At 45.3% G+C, this 17,802-nt stretch overlaps 1 protein-coding gene across 2 annotated transcripts in view; it reads right to left on the bottom strand.

Annotated features, from left to right (window-relative positions):
* CAPN1 (calpain 1) overlaps positions 1-17,802 on the bottom strand; it is a 45,417-nt gene that overhangs the window by 17,820 nt on the left and 9,795 nt on the right. The window contains exons 1-8 of one of the 2 annotated variants that reach the window (XM_081842928.1): positions 12,852-12,873; positions 10,760-11,050; positions 8,827-8,896; positions 5,787-5,905; positions 3,834-3,967; positions 2,396-2,564; positions 1,748-1,831; positions 412-497 (exon numbers count right to left, since the gene is read on the bottom strand). In XM_081842928.1, the coding sequence (XP_081699054.1) occupies positions 412-497; positions 1,748-1,831; positions 2,396-2,564; positions 3,834-3,967; positions 5,787-5,905; positions 8,827-8,896; positions 10,760-11,026 (929 nt within the window). In that variant the 5' untranslated portion in view covers positions 11,027-11,050; positions 12,852-12,873. Of the gene's footprint in view, positions 1-411; positions 498-1,747; positions 1,832-2,395; positions 2,565-3,833; positions 3,968-5,786; positions 5,906-8,826; positions 8,897-10,759; positions 11,051-12,851; positions 12,874-17,802 lie in introns of those variants that run through there. The other variant, XM_081842927.1, reaches the window with a different exon arrangement.

Here is a 17,802-nt window from a genome sequence, read left to right as displayed (position 1 = left end):
CTCCTTCATTTCTGCCTGTGATGGTTAGAATGCTGGACTTCAGAGTCCTGGATTCAAATCCTGATCCAGCTACAAAGCTTACTAGATGACCCTGGGCTGGTTCCTGTCTCTCAACCTAGCCTTACTTTGCAGAGTTGTCCTGATGCGACGCCGGGAAGATTGTGCATGCCACCCTGAGCTCTTTGCAGTGGGATTAAAACGGTATATAGAGAAGACAGGCCTTCTGTCCCCACAGCTTTATGGCCCAGGAGGAGGGGAAGTGGAACCCAGATATTCTCATCCCCATGAAAACAAAGGAAGCTCATCGACAGAAGGAGGGAACTTGCTATGGCCACCCTGGCGACTTTCTCCCCCTTTCACCAGCCCTTTCTGAAGCATGCATAGAAAATTCCTCCCGGGTTTCCTTCTTACTTGTCACTCCAAGCTCCAGTCCACTCCACCTCCCCCCACGGGTTTCGCATCCGTATCAGGTTAACTCTCTGCCCTCGGTAGTTGATCTGTGGGAGCAGAGAGATAATGAGAGATGGCCGTTAAGAGATTGTCACAGAGGAAGGAAAGAACAAGGCTGCACTTGACTTGACCACATTATTAACCCTGCCCTGTTTTCAAAGAGTCTGAATAGCTTCCCAGTGGCAATGAGTTCCAGAAGGCTTCTGTGGGAAAATGACAATGCCCCTGTGACTCTGGACATCCAGTGCCTATATTATACAGACATTCATAATATAAATTCATATTAGCCTCATCTCCCCACTACTCCATAAGTATCCAGGGCGCATGGGACAATTCTATATCTCCCTGCTGCTTTCAAGATACCAAGCCTGCTACAACATACGACGTTGCCAGGTTCTGCATAGCAGCGTTCAAAATTCGTCGGATGACGACCTGTGCCACAAACTAGATTTAATGAACACCCATATCAGAGTGCTCTGTAAATGGATAGCCATAGCCTTTTATATACTAACCTTTTATGCTCTTCCACATTCGTTTAATGCTCCAGTCCTAACCCTTCTTTTAGCCTCTTTTAGATTCTTGTAGGCTTTTATATATACCTTCTGTTTTAATAATTTTAGCTTTCCAAAACATTTTACAGATTTTAAATGATTGTTCCCCACCCTACTTATGCTGGTCTATGACTGTAACAAAGATCTGATTGATTGATTGATTGACTGATTGACTTTTTGTTGTTGGGCGGATTCTTTTCTGGCAACCTCTCTGTTATTAAACTTTCCTACATAGATGATCCTCAGTTCTTTTATCTGTTTCCCCTCTGCAGAAATAGAGTTCCTCTTTATGTCAGAAATTTCAGGGAATTTCAGGCCTAGGGCCTCTCTATCTGGCCTTGTTTCACACCCAGGTGGGTACAGGCCCTTGGACTGAGAATGCCTCTTACTTTCCTGCAAGAGGGTTGAAAGGGGTGTGTTAGGGCCTGTGTAGAAACCAGTCTACCTGTACAAAGGTAAAATCTGCCATTGTTGCCCCACCCACTTTTGCCTCAGGCATGTGGCCCTCAGAAAGTTGCCAAGAAGGCAATGCGGCTCTCAGAATGAAGAAGGGTCCCTGCCCTCGCTTTAGGCCTTCTCTCTTGACTTCTTAAAATTGTGAGGCTGAGGGCAGGGACCACCTTAGAATTGATTTGTTTAAGGTGCCCTGAGAGTTTTTGTTTTTTTGCTAAAAGGGGTCTGGACATAAATGCTGTAAATAAAAAGGAAAACAAACGAGTGCCGAATAGTAGAAACCCAACAATCACCTGCTCAGCTCCAGTGACGGAATAGGCGTGGCCTTTCACCAGCTTCTTAAAAGTGACAGCCTCCATGTCAAAAGCACTTGTGATCTGAAAAAACAGGGGTCGAAGAAGAGTAAGAATCTAAGTTAGAACCTTCAAAGGGCCTCCAAGGACGTAAGCCTTTGCTGGAAGGGGATGGAGCAACCAACACACAGCACTGGATCGGATATTATGGAAGATTATATAAATATATATATCCTTTGTTGAAAGATAAAAAGTACTTAATTGCAAGTGCACAGGGTAAGATAAGATATATATATATAGAGAGAGAAATAGCATCCATGTAGAAAAAAACCCAGAACCAACTCCCCCGCCCCCCCAAAAAACTTGTATACATCACACAAAAATTGTGATTGTAGTTCCCCAGCCACTTAGCAATATACCTGTTCCTCTGGCAAAATGTTTCATGCCACCGGTAAACTGCTGTGCAAAAAAAAAATATGCACAAGCAGGCTGCTAGTAATTGTGCAATCTGTTGCATGGCGAGTTTCTGCTAGCACAGCTGTTGCACTGGAGTCTTCTGTTGCACAACAGGAAAGCTCACCTGCCCACTAGTGCAACAGCCCTTGCACTAGTGGACTATAGTGGTGGATGCAGCCCCAAGGTACTCACATCAATGGAGCAACCCATGAGAGACCCCCTCTCCAGGGCCTTTAAGATGATCTGGAAGAGGTCGCTGGGCGGCTTTCGTAGGTCGTACCACTCAGTGACGCCTCCCGTGAAGTCTTCGAACCCTTCTGAGGTGCTCCCTCCCGAAAGAGCTTCATAGCAGCCGTTCACCCTACGGTGGAAGCAGAAGGGCATCAAGAAGGCGCTTCGTAGTGAATCAGAACATTGCTGCATCCATCTAGCTCAGTGTTGTCTGCACTGACTGGCAGCAGCTCTCCAGGGTCCCAGGCAGTGAGTCTCTCCCAACCCTACCTGGAGTTGCTGGGAATCATAGGATCACAGAGCTGGAAAGGACCCCCAGGACTCATCTAGTCCTCCCCACTCAGACTAAACCCAGGACCATCTGCAAGCAAAGTAGCCAATCTACCACTGAGCCACCTGAATCTCTGAACCTAAGCTGGGTAAGGCCAACTTATACGTGGACCTGTTCCCCCCCCCCCCAAATGCTTTTTATTGATTTTCACAAACATAAATAAAACTTAAAACTTTTACATTCAACATTTTGTGTCATCTTATTTACCCTGCGCAATTTCGCACCCAGACTTCCCTCCTACCCTGCTTCGGTTTTCCTAATTTACATCTTCTCTTACAGATTCTTATTTACCCTCTATTCACATCACAGGATTTATATTAACCCTGCTACAGTTTTTAAACTTCTGCAATTAATTCGTATGTACGCAACAAATTTACTCCACTCCTCTTCAAACTTTGTCACTTTTTGGTCTCGAATTTTATAGGTCATTTTTGCCAATTCTGCATACTCAAATAATTTTGTCTGCCACTCCAATAAAGTTGGGATCTCCTGGGATTTCCACTTTTGGGCCACGAGAATCCTAGCGGCAGTCGTGGCATACTGAAATAGTTTAAGATCTTTTTTTCTCACTTCATCTCCTATTATACCTAATAAAAAAGCCTCTGGTTTCTTTGGGAATGTGCATTTGAAAAGTTTTTTCAATTCATTATATATCAAATCCCAAAACTTTTTCATCTTTTCGCATGTCCACCACATGTGGTAGAATTCACCATCCTTTAGTTTGCACTTGGACCTGTTTTAATTGTTTATACATGTGGAACTGTTCTAAAGTGTTTTTGTACTTTTCTTCTTTTACAGTGCAAATGATTTAGTTCTTTTATAGTTGTCTATTTCACTGTTGTAACCTGCCCTGGGACTTTCTGGTAAAGGGTTAGTAAGAAATCTAAAATAAAGGGGGGAGGGAATATCCTGTTTGTTCCCATTTCACAACTGGGAAAACTGAGGCTGACTAACCCTCAGGTCACAGAGTTTGCCCTTGGCATAGGTGGGACAAACACAAGTCTTTTGCACCAAATCTTTAGCCTCCTTCCCCCCGTCGACCCCAAACCAAGAGATTTAGATGCTTACTTGGCATAAGCTTTCTCAAGCAGGGCACTCCAGAATTCGTTGCCTTCTGCGGAGTGGACAAACACAAGTTTGCCATCTTTGGTTGGGAGGAGGTCATCCACCACCACGTCGACCCACTCGCCAAATTGCCAGATCTGAACCAAGCACAAAACAGGCAAGACAAAGGTGAAAACTTTTCAACCTGGAGATGCCAGGAATTGAACCTGGTCCCTCCCGCATGTACCCTTGATGACTCAGCGGTGTTAAGAATGGAGGCAGGGAGGAGAGAAGATGGATGCTGTCTGCGTTTTAGATGAGAACGTACTTAATCTGTACTTCTCATCAAACCATTATGTGAGTCCAAACACAATGAGATTTACATTTCTCTGAATTTTACAACGGTAGTTTCTGCAACTGAACAACTCATTTACAAAAATACATATGTTGGGGGAAGTGTTTAGAAAAACACATACTCTAGTGAAAACAGCATACAAAAAAAAAGTATTCTATAAGGGGGGAATTGCTTGCAAAACAGTCAAAATGGCATACAAAAATGTGTATTTCAGAATAAATTTACATTGAAATGCTGATGAATTTTCACAATATTTTGTTTAAAAAATTCCAGGCTACAGATGGGAGAACTGCATTTAAAACTGGAAAAACAAGAAACTGAAACTGACAGATCTGGGGCGGGGGGGGGGGTTTCCTTAGCGGTTGCGCTCTGCACATGCTCAGAGAAAGCCATACTTAGTCCACATGTTCCAAGGTCAAGGTCCAGCATTCTGCACGAGCTCTGGTCCTGACACCTTGCTCAAATTACATTATTCCTTGCAGGCCCACCTAGTCCAGCTTTCTTTCCGCGGCCTAACAAACCCAGTTCCGCTAAACGGCAGGAGGGGAGAGAGAGTCTGCAAGTGCGATTCATCAGGAAAGCTGCAGCTGTCTACCTGCAGGCATAGATCAGCAGGCTGAGCAAACACCAGGCTGTGCTCTGAATGGGAGGCACCGGGCAGCTTTCTTCCCCGCTATGCACCACACCCTTGCCACCCTCACAAACAAAGAACCTTGAAATACCAAGGCGAATCATCACCTGCGAGGTCGGATTCCACATCAGGGTGGAGTCCTCAGGTGTGGAAGACTTAAAATAAGCAGCAAAGCCACCTCGGCTGGCAACAGACAAAGCCAGGCGTTGGATCGGGTGGAGCTGGGCAGAAGATCAACGCCTTGAATGGCGTTCGTGCGTTTAAGGAGCTGGCTTTGGGCTAAGTGAGGGAGCCTGGAGATAACTGGAAAAACAGACTTTTTATTCTCACTCTCCTAGAATAAAAAGTCCATTTTAAAACTGATTGCCGGGCTCCCTCAGTTAGCAGAAAGCCAGAAATTATTATTATTTGTAAAGGGAATTTCTGTATGAGTTAATACCTTATTATCCCTTTGGAGCTATACTTCATCTTTGTCCTTCCAGGCTATGGTTTACATTTTTGATTCACTGGGGCTTCCCTCCCTCCTTTTTGTTATGCTTGCATTTTTGTTTGTTTGTTAAATCAATTTTACACACACACACACACACACAGACATACACACACACCTTGACAGGAAGGTGACAGGAAAGTGCACAGAAAAGGGTGGGATGAACAAGTGATTAATTGGAAAGGTGTAAACACCCCACAAGGAAAATCAGAGTGATCGGAGCACGAAAGCTTATTGTCGTATAAACAACTTGCAAAATAAATAAATCAGAATGAATGCTCATAAAGACTGGATACGATCTAATCTCGGTATAAGCTTTCTGCTAGCAAATCAGGGAAGAATGCTAAAATAAACACCAGAGAGATCTGGAGGACACAAAGAATTTCTCTGTTGCTTTGCAAGCAGGGCTAGTCTATGTTCCTACAAAATACATCCAATTTAAAAATACACAGAGAGAGATGCAGTGCTTTGAGTAACAAGGTTCGCAGCAAGGCAGGTGCTCACCTGGAAGTGGAAGATGCCAGCGTACCCATTCTGGAAGCTCTGCCCATGGGGGACAACGCGGTGCAGAAGAGGGTCATTCAGGGTGAGGGAGGCAATGGCCGCCAGGAGCCAGCAGTCACCTGGATGGAGAGGCAAAGGGAATGCCAGCCAGTTAAAACAAAAACAACTGTTGATTATATGTAGTGGTACCTCTGCTTATGTACTTAAGTCGTTCCGGAGGTCCGTTCTTAACCTGAAACTGTTCTTAACCTGAAGCACCACTTTAGCTAATGGGGCCTCCCGCTGCTGCTGCCACGCCACCGGAGCACGATTTCGGTTCTCATCCTGAAGCAAAGTTCTTAACCCGAGGTACTATTTCGGGTTAGCGGAGTATGTAACATGAAGCGTATGTAACCTGAGGTACCATTGTGTGTGTGTGTGTGTGTGTGTGTGTGTGTGTGTGTATAAAATTATTTGGTGAGGCTGTTGCATCCAACTTTAGGGATGCTCAGAGATTAGGCCTGTTAGCATTAATGGACATGACCAAGGCCCCATCTGCACTATGCATCATGCCACTCTGAGCAGATGTGGCTTCCCCCAAAGCATCCTGGGAAATGTAGTTTCATAAAGGATGCTGAAAGTTGCGAGGAGACTTTGTTTTGGAGGCATCCTGAGAGCCCCCTCATTTCAGGGAGAATCTGCTGCCCCAGAAGCTCCAAGTGGAGAGAGCTTTTTCTTTGGTATTCTCCTTTCACGACCAACATGTACCTTTCCCCCCCTCGCACCCTCCCCCAAACTGCCAGTTCCTTTCATCCCTCCTCTCCGGACCTGTAACAGTTCTCCTGTCTTGTTCTCTTCCTTTCTTTTCCCATTCTATTTATTTGAACAAATATTCACCTTTCATTATTTCACCTCCTAATTCCCCTCAGACCTCCTCTGGCCCTTTCCCCTCAGTGGAGGGAGGCCTCCCTTCCCTCACCCTCCCTGGAACTTTCCAGTCTGCCAGCCATCTTCACTCAGCGGACCAGGAGCTTCTGGTGCTATGGCTCAGCTAGGGCCACCTGAAACTAGAAACACCGCCTTAGCCCAAGTGGACTACAAGCCGCCTGCCCGGTTCCTGATCTTTGGGTGGGTGGGGTGCTTTCTCCAGTGTTCGAAATTAGCCAGGTGCCAGGCGCATTTTGCACCTAGCTTCCGACCACTTGCAACCAGGATGGCACCTGATGTCTTGGGATCATTGGATCTGGACTGCTTTCATGCACAAATACCTCATCCTGTAGAATTCTATCAGTTATATTTAATCTGCATAATCGGAATGAATTTCAGGAACCAAGTTGCTTTGTCTGTGCAGCCAGAGCAGGAGCAGTCGTCATTAAGAAAAAGAGGTTGGAATTGGCCAATATACTGTACTTTTCCGTCTATAAGACTAGGGGTTTTTTACTAAAAATAATATTAAAGGGGGGATAGTCTTATACATGGGGGAAATCTCCCTCCATTTTCTTAATTTTGAGTCCCCCAAAATGGGGGGGGGGTGTTATACACGGTGGCGTGTTATACATGGAAGAATACGGTATATATGTGGACTGTCCCCGGAGCAAGGGACTTTTCTTCTTTAAGTTCTCAAAGCTCTTAACCTAGGCTCAAGGTTGCCATCTGAACTAGACGTTTAACTAAGAATCCATCACAGTCAGCCCATCATTTGAAAAATAATACTTTAGAGCCCCCTTGCCCCAAAATGGCAACAAAAAATTCCGCTTTGGTGACCGCAATCTTGGTTTAAAGAGCCATTTGGCGCCTAGCTTATATACCTGAGTTTTTGACAAACACTGTTTCCCCCACCCCACAAACTTAGTTGTTTCTAGGAAATGCAAACTTGTTTCGGAGTAAGCGCAGACACCAGTCTGCTGTTGTCTTTGAGCCCTGAAGCTGGCGCTCTGCCCCGGGGAGGGGTGCAGGCCGCACAGAGGAGACCACGCCTGCCTGCAGGGCTCTGATCAGATAAATGGTGTGTGGTGTGAGAGAGGGAGGGAGGGAGTAGAAGAAACACTGAGGAGGGTGTGTTTCCTGCAGCTGTCGGGAAGTTTCCCTCGATGACCGTGACCTGACAGTTTCAAAACAGCCAAGCCAAAAAGAAAACAGCCAGGCAGGAATGGTAGGAAGGCCAGAGAGAGTGAGGGAGTCACGTCATATGCTCAGGGGGCTCTGCTGTTGCACAATCAGGACACACCCGGAAAGGCTCCAGGGTCCTTTCAAAACTGTACTTCTCGTCGTAACAGAAAACAAGCCATGCCGATAAAACACAGAAAAATAAACAAAGGGCCAGCAGGAAAACAACAACCAGAAATTGCATCAAAACCTTTGCCTTACAAGTTATCAGTAGGTTTTGTCTACCTGAAGAAAACAGAAAAGCTGTCCCCCACCCCACTCTGTTTCCAACATATAAATTTGAGCAACCTTTTTTTCTTTGGGATGGGTGGTATCTTGGGCGTAGCCAAGATTTCTAGGTGGGGGGGAGGACACACACCTGTCATCATCCTGTGTCTGATTCTGTCTAGCAGATTTGGAATGAAATGTCCCAACAAACGTCATTTTAAATTACTTTCTTTTGATCCCAAGTGGTCATAAAAATCTGTCATAATCTTTCCACAAATATCTACTTTTAGTTAAGTGTTTTTATTTATTTACTTGTTTATGGGTGGGGGCAGCTTCCCCACCTGCTCCCCCAGCTACACCCATGGGTGGTGTCCAACTAACTCCCACCCCAGAACACACCCACTGAAATCAACAGACATGGCTAAGGGCTTCCCATGGACACCTGGCTGCAAAAACTGGAAGGGCACCCTTTGGCCTGATCCAGCAGCCAAGCTCTTCCTAGGATGTCCTATACAACAAAGACCACAGCCTTGTCCTGCAAGAAGCAGGGGAGGGAGGTGGGAAAGAACCAAGGGTGCGTGAGAGAGGAAACCTGGCTGCAGTGACCCCCAACCTCTCCCTGCTTTTGGGGGTGCTTAGCGCCCATCTCTGGCAGACAACCTCACAGCCTTGGGTGAACCCTCCTTACCCAGAGCTCCTTGACAGACGTCTGTGCGGGTCGCCCCGTCCACAATGAAGAGAGGGTTGCGGCACAGTTCCTGAAATACACAAGAGGGAGGCGGGCTGTTTTGTTGTTGTCGCTGCTGTTGCTGTTAAATGCCTAAGAGGAAGAGCCTGCTGTATCAGGCCAAAGGTAAAGGGAAAGGGACTCGTGACCATTAGGTCCAGTCGTGGCTGACTCTGGGGTTGCGGCGCTCATCTCGCTTTATTGGCCAAGGGAGCCGGCGTACAGCTTCCAGGTCACGTGGCCAGCATGACTAAGCTGCTTCTGCTGAACCAGAGCAGCACACAGAAACGCCGTTTACCTTCCCACCGGAGTGGTACCTATTTATCTACTTGCACTTTGACGTGCTTTCGAACTGCTGGGTGGGCAGGAGCAGGGACCGAGCAACGGGAGCTCACCCCGTCGTGGGGATTCGAGCCGCCAACCTTCTGATCGGCAAGTCCTAGGCTCTGTAGTTTAACCCACAGAGCCACCCGTGTCCCATCAGGCCAAAAGGGGGCCCCAAATTTAGTCCAGCATCTTGTTCTCATAGTGGCCACACAGATGCCTCTGGGAAACCCGCAAGCAGGACCTGAGCTCAAAGAGCACCTTTTTCTCCTGCAGTTTCCAGCAACTGGTATTCAGAAGCACTGCATTATGATTTGACTCTACCTAGGAAAGGGGGAAAGGAATTGCAGGGTGACGGGCTGGCGGGCCGGCTGCCTAATGCCAAAGTTGCGCCAGGCCTTTACTGTGGTGCCTCGCAAGACAAAAAGAATCCGTTCCGCGATTCTCTTCGTCTAGCGGTTTTTTCGTGTTGCGAAGCAAGCCCATTGACGGCTTAGCGGATTAGCGCTATTAGCGGATTAGCGCTGCTTTTAGCGGCTTATCAGCTTAGCGGATAAGCAGATAAGCGGCTTAGAAAAAGGGGGGGAGGGAAAAAAAGTCGGAAAAACTAGCAAGACATTTCGTCTTGCGAAGCAAGCCCATAGGGAAATTCGTTTTGCGAAGCGCCTCCAAAACGGAAAACCCTTTCGTCTAGCGGGTTTCTCGTCTTGTGAGGCATTCGTCTTGCGGGGCACCACTGTATCTTGTTTACCTTTTAGACAACTATCAGGCAGGGAGGGCTTTTGATCATTAGGGCCGTGTGTACTCCGCACATTAAGTAAAAAGTGAAACTCTTTTCCCCGAGGAAAGCTCAGCTCTGTAGCCTGCCTTAAAAATGCAGGTTAAACCTATATGCATATTCTCTTACGTTCTCCATAATTAATTCCACTGTTTTGCTTTTACCACTTTGCTTAATTCATTCTGGCATGAAGCCTTGACTACTGGGAATCCTATTTGGCTTCGGGGAGATCAGCAGATATTACTATGCGAACACAGGTACTGAGTCTGCCTAATCAAGCTCAGTGTTGTCTGCACTGACCGGCAGTAGCTCTCCAGATTTTCAGGTGGGCGTCTTTCCTTGCTTTACCTGGAGATGCTGAGTAAAGGCAGCAAGTCAGCCAGATGCTCCACTATCGAATCCACACTCTCTAACATGTACTCTCCATACCCCATAAGGGCTAGAAACTTGAATGTAAAAAGGAGGTTCTCAGGAAGCTGAATTTTCAGACCAGTAACACAACTCTGCGGCTTTCTTGTGTTCCCGAAGAACTGAAGCTTACCTACACAGAACTACTACGACCATTTTCTAGATGGGCTAAACCAGGCAAACTCGGCCCTCCAGATGTTTTGGGACTACAACTCCCATGATCCCTAGCTTACAGGACCAGTGGTCAGGGATGATGGGAACTGTAGTCCCAAAACAGCTGGAGGGCAGTTTGCCTATGCCTGGGTAAACTGATGCCAATAGCAAGACATAACTCGAGGTCAAAGATATTCTGGGTTGCAACCTGCGCCATTTCTTGAGTCTCACCGTAGGCCGTTTCCACTTGACTCCATAAGTCTTGGAGGAGTTCGGCCCAAGCTCCTTGAAACCCAGGGAAGAGGCCGTGGCGGGGAAGGTGTCATCCCTGAAAAGGGCTCCACTCTGCAAGCACTCGTTGCGAAGCCTCTCGTAATCCTGGTTCAGGTACTTGATTGCATTCTCGTTTTTACCCAAGCCCAGGTCTTTGGCCCGCTGCTTCTGGACCTGAGCGGAGACCCCCGTGCAATAGATAGGCACAATGACCTCTTCCGACATCTCGGGCAATTGGGTGAAGCCCTCCTGAAACAGATAAAGATGGCATTAAACACACAGAGCTTTGCTTCAGTGGTAGAGCATCTGCTTGGCATGTAGAAGGCTCAATCCTCAGCATCTCCAGGTAAGGCAGGGAGAAAGTCCCTGCCTGAAACTCTGGACAGTCGCTGCCAGTTCGTTTAGACAGTGCCAAGCTAGATAGACCAAAGTTCTGAATCAGTGTAAAGCATATTCCTAGGTTCCTAGACAGAAACGTGCATATTTCTCAGAGCAGTATGGAAAATTGCCAATGGAACAGGCCAGGCAAAACAAAAAGGGAGTACAGAGCACCATCACTATAGCCCCCCAACCTTTCAGATTTCCTCCTGCCCCTCCTGGCTCTTTAAGAATGCTAAGTCTCTAGTCCTCACAATTACTGAGAGGGAAATGGATAGGGCTGTCATACGTCTGGGATTTCCCAGACATTACCAGGATTTCAAAGGTGGAAGTGAAGTCCGGGCGGGGGGGCGCGGAGGGGATTTCTCAAAGGCAGTGGTTTGTCCTGGATCTTCAGCAAGTAAACGGAGAAATAGCATGTGTTTTTTGATGTTTCCATAAAAATGAAAGTGCAACAACTTCCGGGTTTTCCTTTAGAAAGCTCAACAATTTTGGGGGGGGTGCCCTGGTTTTTACTTTTTGAAATACGGCAACCCTAGAAAATGGAAGCTTTGGTATCATTATCATTATTTATTATATTTGTTAATTACTTTATATACACAGAGTGCCTCAAAATGACTTAAGAATAAAGTAAAATACAGACAAAGTACACTATAAGCCAAATTAAGAAAACAAAACACTGCACAATATGATTACGTTATTTGGATGGAAGGGGACATCTTTCCGGAATCCTTTGGAATGTAGCACTGCCTGTGAAAATATCTTTCCTTTTGAAGAAAATGGTCCAAAACCTGCTGAAATTTGTTCTTTTAATTACTTCTACAAGCCCCACAGAAGGACTGCAACTCAGTGGCAGAACACCTGCTTTGCCTGCAGAAGGTCCTGAGTTCAATTCTTGGCATCTCCAGTTTAAAAAAGGATCAGGGAGCAGGTGTTGGGGAAGACCATTTTCTGCTCAGCTGATCAATCCAAACCCCTGGAGACCCTGAAGAGTTGCTGCCAGTTAGTGCAGACAATATTGGGTTAGGTAGACAAATAGTCTGATCTTATCTAAGGCAGCTTCCTATGTCCCAAGTAAACCATGAGGGCTAGAATCTCACATCACACATTTAATGCACTTATGCTACTTTAAGCATAATAATAATAATAATAATAATAATAATACCCTGCCCATTTGTCTGGGTTTCCCCAGCCACTCTGGGCGGCTTCCAACAGAATATTAAAAACACAATAAAACATCAAACATTAAAAACTTCCCTGAGCAGGGTTGCCTTCAGATGTCTTCTAAAAGTCAGATAGTTGTTTATTTCCTTGACTTCTGATGGGAGGGCATTCCACAGGGCAGGTGCCACTACTAAGAAGGCCCTCTGCCTGGTTTCCTGTAACCTTGCTTCTCACAGTGAAGGAACCCCCAGAAGGCCCTTGGCACTGGACCTCAGTGTCTGGGCTGAATGATGGGGTGTATTAATTCAGGATATTATTATTATTATTATTATTATTATTATTATTATTATTATTATTATTATTATTATTATCATCTCATCCACATCATCAGCGTCTCCCCCAAAGAGTGCTGGGAACTGTAGTTTTTTCACAGCATTAACCTCACAGAGCTCAAACTTCCAGCACCTTTAACGAACTACTATTTCTAGGTTTGTCCATGACTGCTCACCTGGCAGAAGAGTGCTTCAGGTGTATCAGGTGTGGATGTCACCGGACTTCCTTTTTTAGAGGAAGGGTTGTACCTTAGTGGTAGTAGGAGCACAGGTCAAATCCCTAGCATAGCTGGGAAGACCCTTGTCTGAACCTTGGAGGGCTGTTGCCAGTCAGACGCCCATGCCTGCAGATGGAGCCTTTTTGTGCAAAACGTTACAAGTTTTGCTGCTGAGTCATAGGCCTTCCTCCCAAGTTGCACTCGTCTGGAGCACAGCGGTTGCAGAAGGAATGCAAGGGGGGGGGGGTAATGCAGGAGGCAGCAGTCTGGAGACCAATTCCCCCGAGACTCCCATCTTGCTTGCTTTTAAAGAAAAGCAAGTTTCAGCTTCCTAGCTCTTTTGGCTGCGAAGACAAGCTTGAACACAAGAAGAGCTCTGCTGGATCAGGCCCAAGGCCAATCATACTGCCTCCAGCGATTGAAGCAGGGTGTCACCAACAGGGTTAATAGACACTGATAGCCTTATCTTTCATGAATTGCAGAGTTGGAAGGGACCCTGAGGGCCATCTAAGTCCAAACCCTGCAATGCAAGCATCTCAACACATGGTCTCCCATCCAATTTGAAACCATACCGGACCCTGCTTAGCTTTGCAAACGTGCAAGCCAATCTATTGCTGCACCACCAATCCTATTTTAAAGCCATCCAAGTTGGTGGCCATCGCTGCCTCCCGGGGGAGCAAATTTCAACTGTGTGAAGTCTCACCCCCCCCCCCGTTTTTTTTGCCTGTCCTGATTCTTTCAATGCTCAGCTTCACCCATGAGTTCTAGCGTTATAAGAGAGCGAGAGACAAAATCCCCCACCCAGTGCTTTTTTTCTAAAAAAAAAATATGTTTAGGGGTACTCTCATTTTGACTCAAGAAAACCACCATTTTATAGTTTGAATCAGGAAAAATAAATACAGTAAATGGTCACTTGCCTCTTCTCTATGCTAAGAAGTCCCAAATGTTGCACACTTTCCTTGAAAGAGGCATGCTGGCAATGCCTTGTGTCATCTCAGAAGCCAGGGGTTAGGAAGGAGGCTTTGAAATCATGCAAATGAACTGCAATTATACTAATCTGTTGCATTTGCATAATCTATGTGGGTTGTGGAATCCAGCTTCTCTAGGAGCAGAATTTGGGTTAGGTAGAAATAGACGGGTGCTTTTAAAAAATATAAACAAACATGGAGTGCAGATAAGGAAAGAGGAGAAAATTGGTCCAGATTGCATTTCAAGACCAAACGACTCAATTCACATGTTTCAAAAAAAACAAACTCAAGCTGTCCTGTGAATTTTGCATGTATCTGAATTTTGCAACGCAAAAGCTTGTTACAAACATGCATTTCACGTATTGAAATGCGCATATCAATGAAGATAACATAAACAATGCATGAATATTTGAAGAAACTCCTTTGCAATAAATAAATAAATAAATGTGTCTGTTAGGAAAGAGTGCTCTAAAATGCTGATGAATTTCCATGAGGGTCTTTCGAATAATAATAATTGCAAACTGATATAGAAATGTGGAGAACTGTAAGGCTGTAAAAAATGAGAAACCGAAACTGAGGGATCCACTCACCCCTACAGACTGCCAACGCTTGCAAAATGCCATCTGTCCTACCCATGGCATTCCAGCTCCAAGCAGTCAGAAGCCCAAAATGATATCAGCAACTGTATCAGAGCCTTTCTCTGTGTGTGTCTCTTTCTCTCTGCACAGCTACATCTGCTGAATAGCAAGACAGATCACCTTCCCTTCTGCCAGTTCTGCTGGCTGTTCATTTGTAGAGAGGAATGTCAGGGTTTATGTACATATCCTTGCCTGAAATGGAGACTCTCAGACCTGGAAGCCTCGGATCGTATCCAAAGTTAATCCTACTCAGAGGAGATCCATTGAAATTAATGGACATGACAAACTTAGGCCTTTAAAAAAAAAATAGTCCTTACTGTTAATACAGTAAGTAGACAGACAGACAAATAAGGATGAAATATTCCAAACTATTATTCTATTACCAGTACTGCTATTATTTTTTAAATAAAACAACAACAACCACAACGCTGTAGAGGGCAGATGTCATTTAGGAATTTCCACCTCAGGAATGTAAATATTTTGGGCTATCCCTGGAAGACAGGTTCTGGAGTTCAGCCCAGCTTTGGGGAAGGTTTAGCACACATTTGCAGGAAAAGGTGTGTGGGATGAGGGATGAAAACAAAGTTTAAAGCAAATGTGATGATAGATCTATTGCAAAAAGAACAGATATTTGGTGAATGCTGTTCCTCAGGAAAGGCCCCTCCAAAGAAATCCATTTTCTTCACTGACTTACTAGTACTTTATGCCAGCAAAATTGTCTCTTCGGACAAGGGATAAATGAATCTCTCATTTCTTGTTTCTCAGTTTTCGAATCTCAAATTCAGTTCTCCATATTTCTCTAGTAATTTGGTTGTGCTTTTTAAAATTCTTATGGAAATTTGTCAGGGTTTCTGTGCCAACATCTCTTAATAAACTGATGGCTGTACCTAGACTGACTGTAAAAATTGAATCATAGAATCATAGAATCACAGAATCATAGAGTTGGAAGAGACCACAAGGGCCATCGAGTCCAACCCCCTGCCAAGCAGGAAACACCATCAGAGCACTCCTGACATATGGTTGTCAAGCCTCTGCTTAAAGACCTCCAAAGAAGGAGACTCCACCACACACCTTGGCAGCAAATTCCACTGTCGAACAGCTCTTACTGTCAGGAAGTTCTTCCTAATGTTTAGGTGGAATCTTTTTTCTTGTAGTTTGGAACCATTGCTCCGTGTCCGCTGCTCTGGAGCAGCAGAAAACAACCTTTCTCCCTCCTCTATGTGACATCCTTTTATATGTTTGAACATGGCTATCATATCACCCCTTAACCTCCTCTTCTCCAGGCTAAACATGCCCAGCTCCCTTAGCCGTTCTTCATAAGGCATCGTTTCCAGGCCTTTGACCATTTTGGTTGCCCTCCTCTGGACACGTTCCAGTTTGTCAGTGTCCTTCTTGAACTGTGGTGCCCAGAACTGGACACAGTACTCCAGGTGAGGTCTGACCAGAGCAGAATACAGTGGCACTATTACTTCCCTTGATCTAGATGCAATACTCCTATTGATGCAGCCCAGAATTGCATTGGCTTTTTTAGCTGCCGCGTCACACTGTTGGCTCATGTCAAGTTTGTGGTCAACCAAGACTCCTAGATCCTTTTCACATGTACTGCTCTCAAGCCAGGTGTCACCCATCTTGTATTTGTGCCTCTCTTTTTTTTTTGCCCAAGTGCAATACTTTACATTTCTCCCTATTAAAATTCATCTTGTTTGTTTTGGCCCAGTTCTCTTGGGTTGTATCCAGCAAAGAGTAGATACAGTGAAATTGTATGTCACTGTATCTATTCTTTGTTGGATACAACCCAATTTTTTGTGTGCTGTTTTGACTAACATACACATTTTTGTTTTGCTAGCAATTTTCTCAATTTCACTAATATATGCATTCTTATGCACACTTTCCTCTAATAAGCGCATTTTTGTAAACACTGATTGGTGGCAGAACTGCACTGCAAATTTCAGAGAAATGCACATTTTGAAGGATAACAATCTCTGGGTTCACAACAAGTGTGAATTAGGTTGTTTCTTCTTAAAATGAAAACAAGATCCAATTTCTTCCCCAATCCCTACTCTGGAGTCTAGTAAAATATCCTTCTTCCTCTGCCTTACTGGTACAGTTGTACTTCAGAAATTGAACAGAATCCGTTCCGGATGTCCTTTTGGTTTCCAAAACGTTCGACTTCCAAAGTGCAGCGTCTCATCAGAAGCCCTGTCGGACGTTCTGCGGGGTATATATGACTTGGGTAAAGCAGTGTGGAGGGCTGGCTTTCGCTATGTCTGGGGAGGTTTACAGAGTTTGTGCATGTGCAGAAGATTAACCCAACACGAGTCAATTAGATGAGACATTTGGCATGCACATAAAGACATCCACCCACCCCACCCTTGGCAAGGCGAGCCTGGGAGCACCATACCCTCCGGCCACGTTTATGACCCGAGGCGTGCAGAAAGTGGACAGGGAAAAGGTTTTCTATGTTTCTCATAATGCTAGAAACTCCAGGACATCCACGGAAGCCGGTTCAGGAGGACAGACAAAATGAAAGTCCTTCTTCACACAGCACATAGTTGAAACTATGGAACTCACTTCCACAGGAGGCAATGGGGCCACCAACTTACTTGGCTTTAAAAGAGGACTAGACAAAAGGAGCCTCCATGTTCAGAGGCAAGTGCACTGCCAAATACCAGGGGCTTGGAATAAACAGCAAGGATGGATTGCCACATCTCATGAGCTTCCAGGAGCCATGAGGCTGTCCACTCTTGAGAAAGGAATCCCAGACCAGAGAGATGGTCTCCCACCCTTTCTATCCTTTATAATTTTCTTTCTATAAGTTGTCAACAAATAAACAATCCAACAACATTTCAAATTTAGCAATCATTCCACCTACGACTTCCCTTCCCTCCATGGTTCCCTCAAAATTTCAATTTATGCTGCATATTATAGTTACTCTAGACCTTCACCTTACCTCAACAGGCTTCCTCAACCTTGGCCCTCCAGATGTTTTGAGACTACAGTTTCTATCATCCCTGACCACTGGTCTTGCTAGCTAGGGATCATGGGAGTTGTAGGCCAAAAACATCTGGAGGGCCGAGTTTGAGGAAGCCTGCCTCACAATAAAAACCAAAAGGTTCGCCTCCGCTGCTGCTCTTACTCAGATCCTATTTGCATTCTAACATATTTTTTTTACACTGTGCTTTTAAGTACAGTACTGTATTCTGCAAACGTTTTCCAATTTTATTTAAAACCAGTCTCTTTCTGATGGTCTGATCTGACAACACCATTTCTACACTTGTGAGTGGGGCAGTGACTGAGTGAATT

The sequence above is a fragment of the Podarcis erhardii genome (assembly GCF_964252035.2).
Source record: "Podarcis erhardii genome assembly, chromosome: 15".
NCBI classification, from domain to species: domain Eukaryota; kingdom Metazoa; phylum Chordata; class Lepidosauria; order Squamata; family Lacertidae; genus Podarcis; species Podarcis erhardii.
The sequence above is the reverse complement of the archived record's forward strand: the minus strand, read 5'-3'. Positions and strand labels throughout refer to the sequence as shown.